The following is a 20,595-nucleotide window of genomic DNA, read 5'->3' as shown; positions in this document are numbered from 1 at the left end:
TTTATATAATTTTGGATATCTGTTAAGAATTAATAATATTACACCATTTAAAACTTGTTTGGCTTATTTAACAATAGAAACAAGTTAAAAATACCAATTAAACTGAAAGTGTAAGTGAGAGAATTAACACCATTATCATCATCACGATTGTCTCGTTAACTGTTTAATTGATTCTGTTCATTTATTCCTATTTCTATTTTAATTTTATCAGATCATCCTGTATTGTGTTGTTGTATGCCTCTTGGACCGCTTTCCTATCATATCCTCTTAGTTTTTCTCTTCCATTATTCTTGCTGGTTCAAAGGTTCCATTTCCTTTATATGACCTTTCAGTCTTTCAAGCTTAATTTCCGTAAGCTTGATACACTATGTTTTAGTGAGTCTCATATAATATGTTGTGTTGTGTTCTATGCCTTTATTTAATAGTGTCCAATGGTCTCTGTTTATGCTTCTTACCTTAAGAGCGTAGGCGCAAAATTTCGGGTCAATGCTTTTTAAATGCATTCATTTTTTTCGAATCCTGAGAAAACTAACAAATATTTTTGAAAAATTTAAACGCAGAATGAAAGATTACATTATTACCGAGGGCTGAAAGTCCCTTAGAATAAACAAAAAGTTTTTTTGAATGAGATATTTGAAATTAAAAATCACACTAAATTTTCTCTTCTTTTTCACCCCTGTAACTTATTAAAATAAACATTATAGAAGTTTTCAGGGACTTTCGGCCCTCAGTAATAATGTATTTTTTCATTCTGCGTTTAAATTTTTCAAAAATACTTATTAGTTTTCTCAGGATTCGAAAAAAATTAATGATTTTAAAAAACATTGGCTCGAAATTTTTCGCCTACTCTCTTAAAATTAATCTTGTTTCTTATATCTCTGATTTTGGTATTGAAGCAAAGATATATTTTTTATTTATTAAAGAGTTATTTTTTTTCCTAATTCTCATACTTTTTTTGTCGGTTAACTTATATTAGATTTTATTGTTGCCCATTTTTTTATTTCAACTTTTCAGTTTCATTTTCACATTACGATATAATGACTTATCGTTGTATTATCGTTGAGTAATCAAATTATCGTTGTACTACAGCATCTTTGCGAAGTTTGCCTCTGATTTTTACTAACGCTGGTGGTTTATAATACCGCTTTACTATTAATTTTATATCTAACTGATAACAATTTTTAGTCCTAATAATAATTTGAATAGACTAAGTGAAAGCATAAATAAATGTAAAAAATAAGTCTTAGAGAACTCTTTGATAATTACATGGTCTAACAAACCTTTTTTGATACCAATACGGTATTTTTCAAGATAGAAGTCCCTAGGTGTGAGCAAGGTATGCGAAAATGTTTAAACAACATTCAAATCAGTTTTTCTTAAGGAACCGCATATTGGTAGCAGCGATGCCACTCATGTCGGCACAGTGGTAGGTGTATGGTAGTTTGGAGATAGACTGAGAAATCAGGACCGTACGTGCTCCGTTTCAAAAATCTTTACTCATTAGTTTAACTGAGTTAAATAAGAGAATAAACAAAAAAAAACAAATTAATTCTTAAAAAAAAACAAATGAGCATTAAATCTGAGATATTTCTCGTTAATTAATACTAATTGCAATACATATCTAAATCGTCCTCATCCTCTGAATCATCTTCTATATTAGTTCGATCACCGGTTCAATATCTTCCTGCAAATTGTCCACCGCAGACATTTTTTTTTCTACTTTCTTGATGTGGTTCACATAATTATGCCACTGCTCTTTAGATGCGCGTTGGCAAGCTTCTTTTATCAATCGTTCTACCGTTTTTTCTTTAAAATCGACGTTGTTGAAAGCCACATACCTTTTCACTTGACTCCACACCATCTCAATCGGGTTCAGCTCGCAATCGTAAGGTGGCACTCAAAATCTTAACGCCATATTTTTCCGCAATTGTTTCAATTTTATACTTGTCGTACTCGTCTCTAAATGCGGCCGCAGTATCCAATAATTCAGTTTTTAGGTAATCTTCTTCGAAGAAAATGTTCTTTTCGATCAGTAAATCCTTGATTTGCTTTTTGTTCCATTTGCTTCCAGCATGAACAAGCACCAACCGAGGACTTCTTAGGGTTGGAGCTTTCAGTCCAGTAAAGAGCCTTTTTATGAAGGCATCTCGTGGATTCTTGTGTCCATCCATTCCTTTTTGACTGAAGCACCGACGTTGGTGGTCCAAGACTCATCGGTATAAACAAAGTTTACATTATCCTTCTTCCTTAATGTTTTTATTTGTCTAAAGTCCAGAAGTCTCCAATGGGCAGGACACCTCAGAAGACATTCTGATGAACGAACAGTAAGACTGGTGTGGGAGGAAGTCCCAACTGGAAGGAGACCACGCGGACGCCCTCGTCTCCGGTGGCGAGATAATATAGCAGGAGACCTAAGCAGTATGGGCGTGGAGAATTGGATGGAGGTTGCTCAAGACAGAAAACAGTGGAGGCATATTGTCCAGTCCGCTAAAACCCACGAAGGGTTGTAACGCCACGGAGTAAGTAAGGTGCCTTTGGTCTCCAAAATATGATATCTTTTCTTTCCATCATTATTAAATCTCGACCTCTTTTAGCAGATTCAAAATCCATATCATTTAGTAGCCTACGAAATGTGGTTTTTAAAAAGCTGGTAGGTCCTCATCATCCTTCACTCTTCATTATGCTATCGAGGGTTTGTGGTATGTTTTCCAAAGAAAAATCATGGACAATTTTCCTTACTCGAGATTATACTCCCTTATCGTAAGTATTCTCAAGTGAATTGGACTGAAAACTGTTTTTCTTCCTTTTTTCTCTTCGCGGATGTCATAAATCCCATTTAACACCACACGTTTTACTTGTACACTAAGAGTCAGACTCTGTTTGAAATTCACGATAGATAATGGCAACGGCTCCATGATGTAGGTACTATCATCCTCTTGCGAAAATGAAATAGAACTGAGTAGTCTAATGGCCAGTACCCAAATCGACAAAGAGACATGTTTGCTTTGGGTGGACAACAACTAAGATATCGCTTTTTTTTAAATTTTTGTATTTCTCGTATTTTGCAAGTCAGGTATTTTAAAATTGCTACTTACAGGGTCTTAGTTGCTACTGGCATTTTGCAAATCTGCGTTGCCAACGATATTTTCTGCCCAACCGCAATCCCTATTAAGATTTCACATTGTCGGACTACTTAGACAACCCTAATCCCCTTAACAATGATAAACCCGTAGGGAACTTCTTTCAATTTAAGACTGAGATAAACATAAACACATACTTTCACATTTTTTTATTTGAATTAAAAAAAAATTGAATTGACGGCTACGGGAGTGGACATAATTACTGGGATTATACTTAATAGATTTTACTTTAAATGCTATGCTCACAGACATTTCGGCTACCCACAATAATTCTTATTTCAAGTTTTTTACTAGATAATTATCCAATTTAATCAATCATATGTAATATTCTATTAAAAGATGTTTATATACAAAGGTCAATATGCTTTCTTTGCTTTTGTGAATCCATATTAAACCAAGTATTTATCGGCGAGTCCTCGTATATTTTAAGAATATTATTTATATTGAGTTGGCCAATTGAAACAGGCGGGGGAAGGTACATCTACCACTAATGTATATATATATATATATAAATAAAATAAGATTACTGTTTTTAACAATAAAAATAAATAAACATTTTTTTGTCTTATAAATTAATTTAAGATAAGTACCGTTTTGGAATTAAAAAAAGACGTGCAAAGATATGGCAATAATTTTATTTTTACATGGAAGCCTGTACCTTAATCTACTTTTCTACATAATTTCCGTGAATATTGAGGCACTTGTCATAACGTGGCACCAGTTTTTGAATACCCTCCTGATAAAATTCTGCCGCCTGACTTGTTAACCACTGCATCACAAATGTTTTGACTTCGTTATCGTCTTGAAGACGCTGACCGCCCAGGTGTTTCTTCAAGTGCTGGAACAAATGGTAGTCGCTGGGGAGGATGATCTAGAGTTTCCCATTTAAATGATTTGATAAGATCTTTCGTCTGATTAGCCACATGTGGACGGGCATTGTCATGCAGCAAAACGATACCCTTACTCAACTTGCCACGTCTTTTGTTCTGGATTGCACGATGCAGATTTTTCAATGTCTCACACTAAGACGCTGCATCGATTGTCTCATTACGAGGCAGAAACTCCACTAGCAATACTCCTTTTCTGTCCCAAAAAACTGTGCACATGATTTTCCGGGCAGAAATTGTTTGCTTAAACTTCACTCTTTTGGGTAATGATGAATGTCGCCATTCCATGGATTGTTGTTTCGATTCTGGTGTGACGTAGGCCACCCACGACCCACGTGTCGTCACCACTAACAATTTAGTCTAAAAAATCTTCACCTTCACTGTGGTACCGCTCAAGGAAAGTCAATGCACTGCCTAAACGTTGGGTTTTGTGCAAATCCGTCAACATTTTTGGAACCCAACGTGAACACAATTTCCGGTAATTCAAGTTCTCGGTAACAATGCGATACAAAACACTACGAGAATACTGAGGAAAGCAGTTGGACAATGATGAAATTGTAAAGCGTCTGTTTTCTCTCACCTTTTCGTCCACTTTCTGCACAAAATTTTCATTAACGACCGAAGGACGCCCACTCCGTTCTTCATCATGCACATTTGTGCGGCCATCTTTAAATGCTCTCACCCATTTCCTTACCATTCCATCACTCATAATGTTTTGTCCGTAAACTTCAACGATCTCACGATGAATATCGATCGGTTTTACGCCTTTAGCACTAAGAAATCGTATAACAGCCCGTACTTCACAATCAGCGTGACTCACGATTGTTGGAGGCATCTTAAACACTGGAGTAAACAAGTATACAATGAAGAATCAGACTGTAATGGCGTCAGTGCGTAGACAAGAGATGTAGGTAACCAGCGCTCATGCGCGGAACGCCGACCGTAGCGCTGCGGCGGCGGAATCGCAAAACGGTACTTACTTAAAAAACATGCCTCGTATTAGAAAAAAAAATCCAACAGTTGCTTCAGTTTTATAATAGAACAAAACATTTGGAAACTGGGCAATATAACGAGGGAAGAGACTAATTTTCATTAATGTACAGAAGACAAAAACCTTAAGAAAGATTCAAAAGAAAATAAATACTCAACACTCGATATAAAGGGAAAAAAATGAGCTCTTTTGGTCATATACTAAGAAATAAAAAATATGATTTGATGCGAGTGGTTATACAAGAGAAGGTGAAAGGAAAGAGGACCGTAGAGACGACGTACGTCCTGGTTGAAAATTTTAAAGCATAGAGTGGGAAAACAACTAAACCGTTCTAAAACTCTTTAGAACGGTTACAGATAGAGTAAAATGGGTGGGCTGTGATAATCGACAATGACATTAAATGATGAGAAATACTAAGAAGAGGATCGTGTGATATACCATTTTAAATGTTAGTTATTTATCTTTTTAGCAGCACCTTGATGATCACCTATATGGAGAAGGAGAAACAGGACCTTCAATCCTTAAATCGGAGATAGAAGATGCCATTACAGCACTAAAAAACAATAAGTCAGCAGGTCCGGACAATGTACCCTGCGAAATATTAAAGATCCTATGTAAATCAGACAAACAGTTCCTTGATAATCTAGTTGAACTTTTTAACAACATATATAATAGCGGTAAAATCCCGGAGAACTGGCTGCAGTCAACATTTATTACAATCCCGAAGAAACCAAAGGCCCAGATCTGTGATGACTACCGGCTTATAAGCTTGATTAATCATGTCACTAAAGCGTTCACTAAGATCATTCATAGAAGAATATATGATAAATGTGGGTCAAATATTGATAGATCGCAGTTTGGCTTTCGGAAAGCACTTGGAACTAGAGAAGCAATTTTCGCTCTTCAGGTGCTTATACAGCGGTGTAGAGACGTTGATAAGGACGTGTATTTGTGCTTTGTGGATTTTAGGAAAGCATTTGACAATGTCAATCATGAACAATTGATAGATATTCTGCGAAAGACAGGTATTGACGACAAGGACATTCGAATTGTGGCAAACCTATACTGGGGTCAAACAGCAAGAGCAAAAATTGGCAACGAACTCACTAAAAGTGTGCAGATCAAAAGAGGTGTCCGTCAGGGTTGTATATTATCCCCACTCCTAATCAATATTTATTCCGAAGAAATATTTAATAAATGTATGGAAAATGCAAATGAGGGCATAAAAATAAACGGCGAGTTAACAAACAATATAAGATATGCCGACGACACGGTGATCCTTGCCAGTACCATAGACGAATTACAGCAGGTAATGGAAAGAGTTTATTCAGTTAGTGAGGAATACGGCCTGAGCCTCAACTTCAAGAAGACAAAGTGGATGCTGATAAGCAGGAAGCAACAGCCTGCTCGACAGTTACGGATAAGTAACATACTAATTGACCATGTAGAATCTTATGTGTACCTTGGCACCAACGTAAATGCAAAATGGGAACAGGCCACAGAAATTAAGGCGAGAATAGAACGAGCTAGAGCAGCATTTAGCAATATGAAAAAGCTCCTCATAAGCAGGGATTTGTCTCTTCCCCTAAAACTACGTCTAGTTAAATGCTACATTTTTCCGATCTTACTGTATGGTGTGGAGGCCTGGACGCTGACGGAGACGCTCACGAGAAAACTAGAAGCATTCGAAATGTGGGTGTACCGACGCATTCTTCGTATATCCTGGACCGAACATGTCACCAACACAGAGGTAATCCAAAGAATCGGAAAGGAGAAAGAAATCGTGAATACAATTAAACAAAGAAAGCTTGAATATCTAGGCCACATATTGAGACACGATAAGTACCGTCTACTGCAATTGATTGTCCAGGGAAAAATAGACAGTAAGCGAGGGCCAGGCAGGAGAAGACACTCGTGGCTCCAAAATCTGAGGAAGTGGTTCGGGCTCACATCGGTCGAACTATTCAGAAGCGCCGCAAATAAGATCAGAATTGCCATGTTAATAGCCAACGTTCGCAACGGACAGGGCACTTGAAGAAGAAGAAGAAGCAGCACCTTAATGTTTATTTCGGATAGCCAGTTCTCGAGAATTTACGAGAAAAGTTCTCGAGGGATCACTCGCACGATCTTTGTGACATCAAGTCTTAGTATAGAAGGCTCAACAAGCCTAAACTGGTATATTATTTGATGATATATACTCGTTGCATCTTCAGTCGCATTTCACAACTTTTTTTTTATTGCGCCATCATTGTTTAACGTTTTTGACCTATATTCTGCTCAGTTTCTGCGCAAAAACAATCTGTAGATGCCCTACAGATAAATGCGCACGAAAAATTTACAAAAAATCTATAACCTACTGATTTTTAAAAACAGTAACCTTATAATTCACGTCAAACAACTCTCACTACTTATAAGATATATAAAATAGAGAACTTACCGTCCAGATCCATCCTTACTCCTCTAGTTAAGCAGTTGTCCCACTCCTGCAAACTTATCTTCCCGTCCTTGTTGATGTCACAGGATCTCGGAAAATGTCTGGCACACTTTCTCGGCTTTACATCTTTTCTAACGACTTTTCGGAGATCTCGATACTCGAACCGGTCCAAAATGTGATCGCTGTTTTGGTCGAGCGTTTGAAACTTCCACGTTATGACGAAATTGTCACTGTCGTTTCTTCCCGAATCCCTAAAATAATTAATTCGACTGAAATTTGTCCCTGCGTCCTCTTTTATATAACTGCTATATATTGTAATAATGCTTATTTTATACTGTTAGGATTGCCGTGTAAATAAATTTTCGACAACACAATATCGGTCGGTAGATTACACAGAAGAAGTTTATTGCGGGCGGCAGTTAAAAAGGGTATTTATTTATAGCCACGGCCGGGCTAAAAAGGTAAAAAACAAACGTTTTTCGATCTTACTTTCTCTCGTTATAACCAAATTTGCCTCGCTATAGAGGGTTATAGTTTAATAGAAATTTCACGGGACACCTAATGTACCTCGTTATAAGCGAAACCTCGTAATAACCGTGTTCGGCATAGAGGGAGTATACTGTATTATCAATGTGCTAAATTAAAAATGGCAGATATTGCTGATTTTCACAAGAATTTGCATGCCTCACGAAATAAACAAATACAGAATGCATTTCTTACTTCTTCTTCTTCTTCTTCTTCTAATGGCGCTACAACCCTTTGTGAGTCTTGGCCTGCTTAACAATGTTCTTCCATTCTGCCCTGTCGGATACTTTCCTTCGCCACTGCCTGATGTTCATGGTTTTAAGATCCCTCTCTACGTCGTCTATCCATCTTTTACGGGGCCTTCCTCTTGTTCTGTTTCCTTGGGGCTTCCATCTCCGGACTACTTTTACAGCTCGATTATCTGGCATTCTTTCTAGGTGACCAAGCCAGTTTAGTCTTTGTGATTTTACAAATCTGACAATATCTGCGCTCTGCATTAGTTCATCAGGCTCGTGGTTCATTTTAATTCTCCACGAACTATCGCTGCATTGGGTTGGTCCAAATATCTTCCTTAGTATTTTGCGCTCAAATATTCTCAGTTGATTTTCATCAGTGGTTGAGAGGGTCCACGCTTCATATCCATATGTGACCACTGGTCTAATTACTGTTTTGTAGATTCTATGCTTAGACTCACGATTCAGTAACTTACTTTTCATTAAGTCTTTGTATGCATAAAAGCACTTGTTACTGCTAAGAATCCGTGCTTGTATTTCTTGACTGATGTTGTTGTTGTCATTTATTATTGAGCCTAGGTAGGGAAAAGTGGAGGCATATTTGTAGGTATGGTTGTCTACCTTCAGATTCTCATGTTCATTCGATTTTGTGCACTCCATACATCTTGTTTTGCTTTCATTTATATATAGACTAAACGTAGCAGCTTCTCGTTTCAGTTCTATAACTTTTTCGCTTAATACCCTTTTGTTGCGACTTATTATGGCAACATCATGCGCATATGCGCATATTTGCATTGATCTTGTATTAATACAGCCGTTTATATCCAGTTTTCTAACAACAGCTTCTAAAGTTAGATTAAAAAGTGTTGTTGATAAGGCATCACCTTGTCTAACTCCATTTTCAATATCAAAGGCCTGCGTCATATCTCCATCTATTCTCACCATAGCTTTGGAACCCTCCAGAGTCATTCGTATAAGTTTAACCAACTTATTGGGTATCCCTAACATAGATAGTTGCTTTAACATCTTTTGTCGATGGAGAGTATAGTGTATTGTAATAACTTTTCTTCCAATACACTTTACTCTCCATTTATCACACTCTTTTCTTTTCAAACCAAATTTCATTTCTTAACCACTATAATCAATACTTTACATTCCTCTATTTCGTCATTTCCAAATTCAGATCAGATCACCCGTCATCCCCCACCCCTTCCCGACTATTAAATTCTTATTTTACTTCTCTACACAATTCCCTCAGGGTTTGGCTTCGGTTCTCTGGGGACCTCAGCCTTCCGTAGTCTATCCGTTTATCACAATTCTCTCAAAAAAACACCTTAATTTTTATCCTCTTTACTCAAATTCAACAGAGCCACCAACAACAATTTCAGTTTACTAATATATTCAATATAGACCAATAGTTCATTCAACCTACCATCTTATAACTTAATCTTTTATTTTCCTTATGTACCTAGTGTTGCTTTATAACAGATAGGGCCTTTTCTCAAGTTATAAGTTGAGTACTTTATGACCAGCACATTATAAAACCACTTCCAACCATCAATTTTTGTCCATTTCAGATACCTGTCAACACTCAAAATATAACTACATCACTCAGTTTGTTAACACCCAATCAGATATTACATTTATGAACTTGCAACTCAAGAAATTCTACATTTTCCAGGTACCAAATGTTGTTTTTTGACATACAGGGCCTAATATAATTGAGTTATAAGTCAATTTTTACATCTGTCTTATACTACAATAGTTTTATTTCATTCATTGAATAACATTCTCACATATCAAACATATTAATTCCTATACTTTTCAAGAACCCAACTGTCCACCTGTGTCTAGTTTCCATTTTCCAGGTACCAGATGTTATTAAAACATAAAGGGCCTTATATTAGAATCTTTTCATCACACCACTTGACACTGTATAGTTGGTTGCCTAACTTTAATCACATAATTTTCTCACCATAACTTTATCTTACATACATAATTTACAACAATAACATTGATGGTTGATACTGTTATAATTTTATTTTATTTCAATTTTTCACAATTTTTAAATAACGTTGGCTTTTGTCTTAAATAGACATATATAGTTACACTGACTGCTCTGTCACAACTTCCGTCATAACCTGCCAAGATTGTCATTTTAATCAGTTGCTTTATTGAAGTCCTCGTAGACATACCGTCTCAGGACTTGCAACTTATTGCAGAGTCATATGTCACCATGTTACCAATCCAACGGTAACTTTACCATCTAAATTGTAAAACAGACATAATGTAAACTAAATTTCAATTAGCAATTTTTAAAGGGTTTTTAACCCCATATTTAGTGGCTACATCCATGTATTAACTTGTAAGTATTAACCACATTTTACACTAACCTTAGTCAAAACTTAAATTATTTCAATTCTTTTTAATTAAGTGGTTAAATACTTTTAGGGTACTGATGATGGAATACTTATTCCGAAAACGTTTTGCCAATTTAACATAGCCCAACTGGGTTTTTTATATACCTTTTTATAAAGGATTTTATTCAAAATTCTTTATCAGTTCTGCAGTTATTCCATCTGTGCCAGGTGCTTTGTTATTTTTTAGATGTTTTATGACGTTTATCGTTTCTTCCAATGTTGGTTGCTCAACTAGTTGTTCTGCTGTGTGGTGAATTATCTCTTCAACTTCGTTTTGTTCTTTTTCTGGGTTTAACAGCATTTCTTACTAGATTTTGTAAAGGTACTCCTTGTAAAAGAAGACGTCCAAAAAATGACCGTCATATGTAAGACTCGAAATATACATAATGTCACATTCATTGTTTTACTCGCAATTTGACTAATAAAACTTAACTAATTATTTCTGATGTATGTCTTGTAATCCTTTTTCACTTCATTTCGAGCTTTCCGGTTTATTTTGTCCTGTATCTTTGTTTTTTGGATGCCTTATTTTACCAGTATTTTGAAGGAATGCTTTGAGGTTAAGTTAAAATAAATATTGCAAAAATGTGCTTTACAAAAAAATGATGTTTGTTATTGTAAAAAAAAAAGTTATAGATGCTGCAATTTGTAGCATTTGTATGAGAAATTACTACCATGGTAGTTGTGATGGAAATCCGATGCAATAAAAGGAAATACAGTCAAATTTGGTTAATGTACAAAAGTGAAGTTAAGTCAGCAGAAATTGATATTTCGTCATTGAAACCAAATGAAATCATCGAGTATCACGAATCACTTCAGACGATTGAAGAATCTATGGTTTTTTTAAGTAGTCAATTTGATTCTCGCATATTTTTCTGAAGAAAAATATCCAATCAAAAATCAAAGTCATACAGGTAGAGAAAAGAACCTATCAATTGGAAATCAAACCAAATTGGCCTGGGATTGATGAAACCCAAATTAAAAATAAAGATCCTAAAGGGTTCTAATGGTAATTGCTAACGATTTTGTGTAACATTTAGTAATATAAATATGACATAGAAAGCGAAAAACTTACCTGGTAAATTCGGTATGAAAACTATCAATCAAATTATTATTCAGCATCGATTTATCGGGTCTCCTACATACTCTATTCCTCTGCTGTTGTCTCTGTCTGCTGTTAGGCATAGACGATCTTCTTCTCGTCGACTTCTTTCTTCCGCATCTCGGTGGTTTATTGTCGTTTTTTCGTCTCGAAGACGTGTACGGTAGGGGTACTCCTTCGGGAGTGACGCACCAACAAAAGTTGGCGCCCAAATGGCACTGGGCTGAGTCGTAAGTACCGTCTGGACGACATTTGGGGGTAAAACTGCCAAAATAAAGTTATCAGGTAAATTTAAAATACTTTTAACAAGAACAAAATGATTTTGTAATAAATTTGAGCATATGATTTTGTATTAAGATGAAGTGAAAAAGAAAATTTGTGGTTTGATTGAAATTGTTAAGTTAATGAGATTTCAGAAATGAAGCACTATTCAAGGACTTATATTTCTATCAAGACATATTCTCACAGAAATCAAAACTTGATCGCGAAAATGGGTAAATTAAAATACGAATTCTTGTAACATACACTCTATTCTCCAGATTTAACACTATCTGATTTCTGACTGTCTTAAGGTTTGAACGAGAGAAGTGTAAATAAAAACATGTTTAAAAGTTTTATGGATCAATAATAATCCTATTGTACTTACGTTACATTATATACAGGGTTTTGTTGATTGAATGTGGTCCATTCCGAACAACTGCGTTGTTTCTTACAATGTCCTCGTTTTTCTATCGTTAAATTTTTATTCAGACACCGCGCTTTTTCAAATATGCATCTAGTGGGATAACTAAGACCATCTGAGCCGCAAACCGGCTTCTGGTTGTCGCCGTTCCGTTGGCAAGCTTTCGGGTTGCAGGTTTCCTAAAATAATAAGTTGTTCAGTAAAAATATTCTCGCACATTTTACTTTAATTAACAAAACAATATTCATAATGAATAAATTGGATATGCAGCACAAGGTGATAAAAGAAAGTAGTTCCAGAGGTATTTTTATCAGGCGATTGATGACACAAATTAGTTTTTGATCAATTGAAGGGCTTGGGGGAAAAAGGTAACAAGCCACAAAAGTAGAGAATGGAGAACACCTAGTTTAAAACTTTCAAACAAATCCTTAAAACAGAGTTTTTATTATAACACAACAATATTTTTTTAAATGAAGCTGTATTCTGAATATAAGCAATTTACAAACTAAAAAAACAAACGGAACTCTTAACTAAAAGAGAAAAAATATTTTTCTTGTGCAACGTGGCTTACTCCTTTTGTTACAAAAACATTGTTATAAGATTTTCTTATCTAAGACGATGTTTCTATTTTACTCGTCCAAGTCAAAATTCTCCGTTTCCGGATCTCCTGCGAGGTCTGTTGACTGTTGTCGAACGCCCAGCTCAACGTAAAAGTCGTGATGAACTAAAGGAATATAAGGCATGAGTTCCCTTAAATTTTTTAGCTTATTTTCGTTAAGAGGTACAGATGTGGTATATTTTGGAGGAAGATCTCTTAGATTTTTTATTCGATTTTCATCTTTTACTTCTCGCTTACCAATATTGACAGATTTAAACTCTTTATTTAAAAAGTGTTTCACAGGCATTGTGTTGGGTTTATCCGCCTCAAATCTAAAACATCTAACTTGACTAAAACGTAAAGGTTCTTTTTCGTCTGTCGTCTGTTTTTTGTTAGTTTGCATTTGCAGCTCGTCAAAGGAAATAAAATCTTTTTGTTGCATCTTAGATTGGTTTTTTTGGCTTTTCTTATAACGTCGCACCATTGATTGGGATGATAGATTTGTGCCGTAAATTTCTTTTTCTTCTCAATTAGGACGAAATCACGATCTGAGGGTAAGCGCGTATGCCCACTTACAAGAAAACGATGTTCGATAGCCAAAAACTGTTTTTCTCTGACTAGTTGCATATATACTGATATCAGAGCCCAGTTTTTATTTTGACCCCCACAGTTATCGGTGTAAATGATAAGCTCTTTATTGTCAGTATTTGTTAGAAACATTTCGATATATTTCAGTAGTGCACTGTCAATTTCATCACTACCCCTCTTTGCCACATTTTCGGTCCAAGTGAACATGTACCCCTGCTCTCTGTTGCAGTTATGGATGCCCAAATTGTACATCCATGCCTTTCTCAAATAAAATGCTTTTCCCACAGTCAAATTCGGCACTGGCAATGCCTGTTGTAAATCAAATGAAATTACTTCCTTTTCATCTGTTAATTTGGCATGTGCAGACTCTTTTATCAAGTCCTGTTGCATCGCCTAAGCCCTTCTTTGATGCAACTCTAACTTTAACCTAATTTGTTGACATTCTTTAGCATTTTCTTTATTTGATTCGAGCGAGACATTGTATGAATCGCATGTTTGGCATGTATCCGTTTTTGGCAGTTTAAATCCTATATTATATTGCGAGCAAAAAACTCTTCTGTAATAATTTTCTTTCACTGGGACAATATATTTGGCATTGCACCAAGGTATATAATAATCTGTATATAAAGATGATATGGACAAATCGTGATTGATGTAAGTGCGGTTGGAGTTATCTTGTCTGCTCTAATGGCTGGAATATTTGGGTATTGCTTGAATATGTCGATGAATGGACAGAATTCTCTCTTCAGATATTTTGTTTTTTCTGTTCGTATGTTTTCCTCGCTTATCCGTTTTTGGAGTAGACTTTCCTCCCTTTATTTGGCAACAGATATTATATATCCGCTTTTTTGACTGCTGGAGACCATGAACTGGTACACTTCTATAAGATGTTTGGCGTTTGATTTTTTTGGGTTAACTTCTTTTTTTGGGAATGTATTTTATTCTGCCAAATAAGTAGTTATTTTGTTGCTGTCGAGTCCCCAGACTCCAAAATGCATGAAAAATTTCTTCTTCTTTCCCCCATCAGGCTTGTTCTACATTTGTGTTTGCATTTACATGGTTCTCCAATAGCTTTAGATTCCATTTCAGTCCCTTGGTATGTTTTGTACCCATGGCCCAGATTTCTTCTTGTTTTCTCCCGGTCCCTTTTCTTAGAATGAACTTTTCTCCAGCGTGAGGGCGTTGAATTTTCTGGAAAACTTAGATAAAAAAAAGATGTATAATTTTTTGCAATAAGGTAATAAGCCACACACATTTTTCGTAGAAATTCTGCTAGGCATATGAACAAAAATACTGCAGCCGGAGATATAACGCAGTACACATCGTAGTTACACAACATTACTGCGTTATGTAGACGTATTGTACGTAAAGATAACAATACATACATGTACTTCGGTACATAGGTAAAATATGAAATTTTATAGTAAGCTTAAAAAGTAACAAAATCTTTTGCTAAAAAAGGGAATAAGCCGCATAGTAATAAAATTACCAATATATGTGTAACTCCTTCTGTTGAACAGTCACTTTCAGTAACACTGTAATCTTTATCATTCAGATCGTCATCTGAATCAAAATCAGAGAATTCACTTCCACTACTACTCTCAAAATCAACTTTTCTTTTAGCTCGGCGTAATTTATAGCCATCCATCTTGAAAATCGCCTGTGCCTGTAGCATGTTCCTTTTCTAACCAAAAAGTTCTGAATTTTGGCAATTGTTAAGAAAGAAACTCGCGTATAGAGGCGCCATCTCTTTATCAATAGCTGAAATAATTGATCAGCAGTTTCGTTGCCCACTTGCAGGTATCTTTTAGAGAAAATCTAATTTTTTAGATTTATGTGGCTTGTTACCTTTTTCCCTCAAGCCCTTCAATTTATAACAAGAATTACAATTTTTTAAAATCATATAATTTAAAAAACATTGGAGTGAAAAAGTCAAAAACAGTGTATAAATAAAATTGGATCAGTTTTTAACATGTAGACATTTTCGTGTTTTCCTCACATAGTTTTTTCTTGTTTTCCGAAAGTTTAGTAGATGGAGTTTCTCAAATAAGTGATTCAATTATTACGAAGCGTTAACAAAACATGTAAATAAAATATATAATAAATGATGATAAGGATGTCTCTTTCCTATAGTCATAATCTAATCAAGGGACTAAATAAGATTTATGATAGTTTTTGATTTACGAAGTGTGCCGTGGATGCGTCACTTACTTATTATATGCACCTCCTACGACCTCACGCAGTCTCGAAGAGTAAATCGGGAAGTCCTGTTTCCTTCCATAAAATTTACTTTTTACAATGAATAGTTAATTTAATAATGTAGTTATGGAAAACGTATCGTCTTTGTACACTTTGTATACATTTTGTACCCAACAGATAATATCTATTTATATATCAAAATATTTTGGGTAAATAAAAGGGTTGATATACTACATAAAGTTTAAATTAACTTATTTAATTTATTTATCTGCTATTCTGCTTGAAAATTGGGTTTTTGACAAAAATATGTTACGGCTAGTGGCTCTAGAACACTAAAGTTGTCTTGAGCGTTAAGGTTTCCCCAAGTAATAGTTTTAGGCGAGCGGTTTACCCCTCAAGATGAAATGTATTTTTTTTTAATTTTTACAAGTGGGCCGGCAATTGTTATTAACAAATAACTTATACAAAAAAGCAATTTCACCGAATTGCTTCGGAATCAATTTTTTTAGGTGTATCTCATCAAAATAAACACTTTTTCTCTCTTAATAATTTTTCGAAAAATGCTTCCTTTTCGAGTTATTTGCATTTTTTTGTTGAAAAAATGCCTTAGTTAGTGATTTTTGGGATTTTTTTTCTAAAAAACTACTAAATGAATTGCAATTCTACAAATAGCTTTATAATCTTTAAACCGTCGAGTACAAGTTAGAATATTTTGACAAGGATATTTTTTTTCTATCTTGCTAAAAACGTGGACCCAAATAGTGTGTACAGCGGTTGCGGCGATACAGGCGTGCGGCGCGTGGAAATATTTGGTTAAATTTAAAAAATTAATTCAATACAAATATTACGTACAATTTATTAAAAAAAAAGATATTTCTAATTATTTTTATATAGACATATTATAATTAAAACAATTAAAATTAATTTTTTACAATGCTATAATAATGTAATTTTTTTAGGTATATTCGAAATAGTTGGGTCCACGTTTTTAGCGAGATAGAAACCATTTATCCATGTCAAAATATTCTAACTTGTACTCGACGGTTTAAAGATTATAAAGCTATTTGTAAAATTGCAATTCATTTAGTAGTTTTTTAGAAAAAAAATCCCAAAAATCACTAATTAAGGCATTTTTTTAACAAAAAAATGCAAATAACTCGAAAAGGAAGCATTTTTCTAAAAATTATTAAGAGAGAAAAAGTGTTTATTTTGATGAGATACACCTAAAAAAATTGATTCCGAAGCAATTCGGTGAAATTGCTTTTTTGTATAAGTTATTTGTTAATAACAATTGCCGGCCCACTTGTAAAAATTAAAAAAAAAATACATTTCATCTTGGAAAAATATATAGAATCGAATAAAAAAGGTTTGGTGCATTAGAAATGCAAAAAGAATTTTAGTAGGTTGATGCTCTGCTTATAGGGGTAAACCGCTCGCCTATTTTTTTTTATATTAAACACCTACTGTGTTTATACTATTGGAATCAGGTCAACGCTGACCAATTATCAATTTTTATCTGTCTTAATTTACTAAAGGATGCATTCTAAGAGCTTACCCTATGGCGTCCTCTTATTTTATCTAACAGCTATGCACTAATACCTAACATGCAAATTCACAACACAGCACTATGATCTGCTTTTACACTAATTACACTTTACACTAACTCAAATGGTTTTGTTCATTTGAGTCTTCTTTCTAACCCAGTATTATCGAGGCGCTGGATGGCCTCGATGTTTACGTGTTTATGGAGCCGTTGTTCGTGACTACCTGCCATCTTCTTGATACTTATATTTACATCTTCCATCTCAAGGTCCTTGTGGAGGTCGACATTTCTGATGTACCAAGGAGCATCAACGATGTTCCTTAGTACTTTCTTCTGGAATCTCTGGATGATCTGGATATTACTTTTATTAGCACAGCCCCAGAGTTGGCAACCATACATCCATAGTATTTGCTTGTATATCAGTTGTTTATTATGTGTGGACAAAACTGAGTTTCTTCCCATCAGCCAATACATTTTCTTGTAACGAATACCTAGTTCCTCCCTTTTCTTTTTGATATGGCTTTCCAGCGAAGCTTTGCATCAAGTGTGATACCCAAATATTTTGCAGTACATGCATGCGGTATTTGGGCATCATTTATTCTAATTGAAATGTTTTGGATTTTTTTGTTTGTAAAATTAACGTGAATTGATGTAGACTCGTTTAGTTTTCAAGTAATAGTAATGAGGACTTTATCCATATGAAATTGTACTCCAAACCATAACTCTTCGAGTAAACGATATCTAGGATGGCCTGGTCATCTTAACCCACGACAAATCGGAACTTAACGGAACTTAACGGAACTTAACGGAACTAAACGGAACAGTCAGAGATAGAATACAACAGGCTCTGACCGTAATTAAAGAATGACTTTAAATGTAGCGCTTTACCGAAGCCTCCAGTAGTACAAAACAATGAAATTTACCAGGAGTAATTTAGGAGGTAACATACTAATTGACCATGTAGAATCTTATGTGTACCTTGGCACCAACGTAACTGCAAAATGGGAACAGGCCACAGAAATTAAGGCGAGAATAGAACGAGCTAGAGCAGCATTTAACAATATGAAAAAGCTCCTCATAAGCAAGGATTTGTCTCTTCCCCTAAAACTACGTCTAGTTAAATGCTATATTTTTCCGATCTTACTTTATGGTATGGAGGCCTGGACGCTGACAGAGACGCTCACGAGAAAACTAGAAGCATTGGAAACGTGGGTGTACCGACGCATTCTTCGTATATCCTGGACCGAACATGTACTCCAAAAAATCGGAAAGGAAAAAGAAATCGTGAGCACAATCAAACAAAGAAAGCTTGAATATATAGGCCACATATTGAGATACGATAAGTACCGTCTACTGCAATTGATTGTCCAGGGGAAAATAGACAGTAAGCGAGGGCCAGGCAGGAGAAGACACTCGTGGCCCCAAAATCTGCGGAAGTGGTTCGGGCTCACATCGGTCGAACTATTCAGAAGCGCCGCAAACAAGATCAGAATTGCCATGTTGATAGCCAACGTTCGCAACGGACAGGGCACTTGAAGAAGAAGAAAGAAGAAGAATTTAGGAGGATAACTTTCTCTAAACCTAAGTGGTACAAATGATTACCACTTCTTAACTAAATAGTTATGTATTGTTCTGAAGCTATTTTCTTGTGGCATTTTAAATTAATTACTATTTAAATGGGAATAAGCCACAATTAAAGGTTAAAGTACGTTTATTGACGTTTCAATTTCCACTTCGGAAATCGTTCTCAAAATACAAACATTCAAAAATGTTTCTAACTTCTTCCTTTTTTTATTTTGGATTTTTTTAATGAAAGATTCTTGTTTGAGGCCACTATTTCTTTAAGGAATGTAAATTTATTCGCCAGCTCTCTTAAGTTAATGCATTTTTCAACTGTCCCAGGCACGATTCGAATAATGCAATCAATGTTTTCTTGAGTAGTTACATTTTCTTTCATGAAGAGAGTTTTCATTCTTGGGACATTTTCTTGAATCAGTTGTCTACAAGTAAAATTAAAATGACCATCCCTAATACAATATTAAATAAAATGCAACTTGATAAACACTGTACTTATCAATAATTTTCAAACAGAGTATAGTCCCCTTAAGTTTTATCTGTCAAATCAATAATTGAAGTTCAGTTATCGTGAGGCGACATTATTTGACGTTTTACTGTTTAAGCTCTGACTAATTTTTTTATCCAACAAAATTATTTATTACTATTATAAATAAGACAAAATAATAGTCAACAATAAAATTGTTTATGTTTTTGATAATCGTTTTGTCACTCATTGTTAATAAACAAAGGTATATGACTAAAACACGAGCAAAATGATACTGGAAGTTTAATTATTCATTTAATAACAACGAGATAAAAACAACAATATGACAGCCTGACTAAAAATATTCTTTTATCGATTTCCACGTAAATTCAAATAAAACAACTTTATCGCTTTACCATTTTTTTAAATAATAATGAACGTGTGCGGATGTTACTGTTGTACTATCAAGTGACTAATGATTAGGTCACTGACTAGATAACAACGTCGTCAAGAATACGCGGTAGACAATTTGCAATCTGAAAAAGTGTCGTTACAAAGATGGAGATGAGTAAAGAGAAATGGGCGCACTTTTTTTTATACTAACTTTATACCGGAGAAATGAGTAAAATCCTAATTAGAGAGTATCTTTTTCAATAATAAACCTCTTTACATTTTTGTTATAATTCTGGTCATAATTGACCAATATGTAATGTAATTATAACCTAAATTTTTAATACACTTTACCCTTCAATAGTCGCGTATGGTCTCACAGACCGACAGACACTGTAAATATCCATAAAACTTCTAACAAAAGCGACTTCAATTTGTTAGAATCAGCCGCCAAAGACACTGAGCAATCGGACCATGATTCTACAAAGAAAAGATTTCCAGTCATCAATTAATAAATTATGCTTCCAACAAAGTTGTCGATAAAGATGAAGAATATTTGGATTCCGAGTTGGGCTGTAATGAAGCAGATTCAGGATTCCTGAGTGCATTCAGGAGCCTCTAGAAGCTTATAACTCAAAGAAACTAATATCGCATATTTTGAGCCATCAGTTAGCAATACTCCCAAGTTTTTTGGGTAAGGATTGCAAACAAGATGAAAAAGACAAGATCTGAGAATATCATGAAGATTTCATAAGGAGCAAGTATATACACGAAAAACTTGGAAACTCCCATATAAATATGAAAATATTTCTTTTCAGAAGA

The 20,595-nt window shown here is 34.9% G+C and overlaps 1 protein-coding gene across 2 annotated transcripts in view; it reads right to left on the bottom strand.

The window, feature by feature from the left end:
- magu (SPARC related modular calcium binding-like protein magu) overlaps positions 1-20,595 on the bottom strand; it is a 153,689-nt gene that overhangs the window by 27,392 nt on the left and 105,702 nt on the right. For both annotated transcript variants that reach the window (XM_072542640.1, XM_072542641.1), the window contains exons 2-4: positions 12,379-12,593; positions 11,706-11,996; positions 7,456-7,703 (exon numbers count right to left, since the gene is read on the bottom strand). In XM_072542640.1, coding sequence (XP_072398741.1) covers positions 7,456-7,703; positions 11,706-11,996; positions 12,379-12,593 — 754 coding nt within the window. The remainder of the gene's footprint in view (positions 1-7,455; positions 7,704-11,705; positions 11,997-12,378; positions 12,594-20,595) is intronic.

Source organism: Diabrotica undecimpunctata, chromosome 9 (assembly GCF_040954645.1).
Source record: "Diabrotica undecimpunctata isolate CICGRU chromosome 9, icDiaUnde3, whole genome shotgun sequence".
Taxonomy (NCBI): Eukaryota; Metazoa; Arthropoda; class Insecta; order Coleoptera; family Chrysomelidae; genus Diabrotica; species Diabrotica undecimpunctata.
This window is presented reverse-complemented; position numbering and strand designations above follow the sequence as displayed.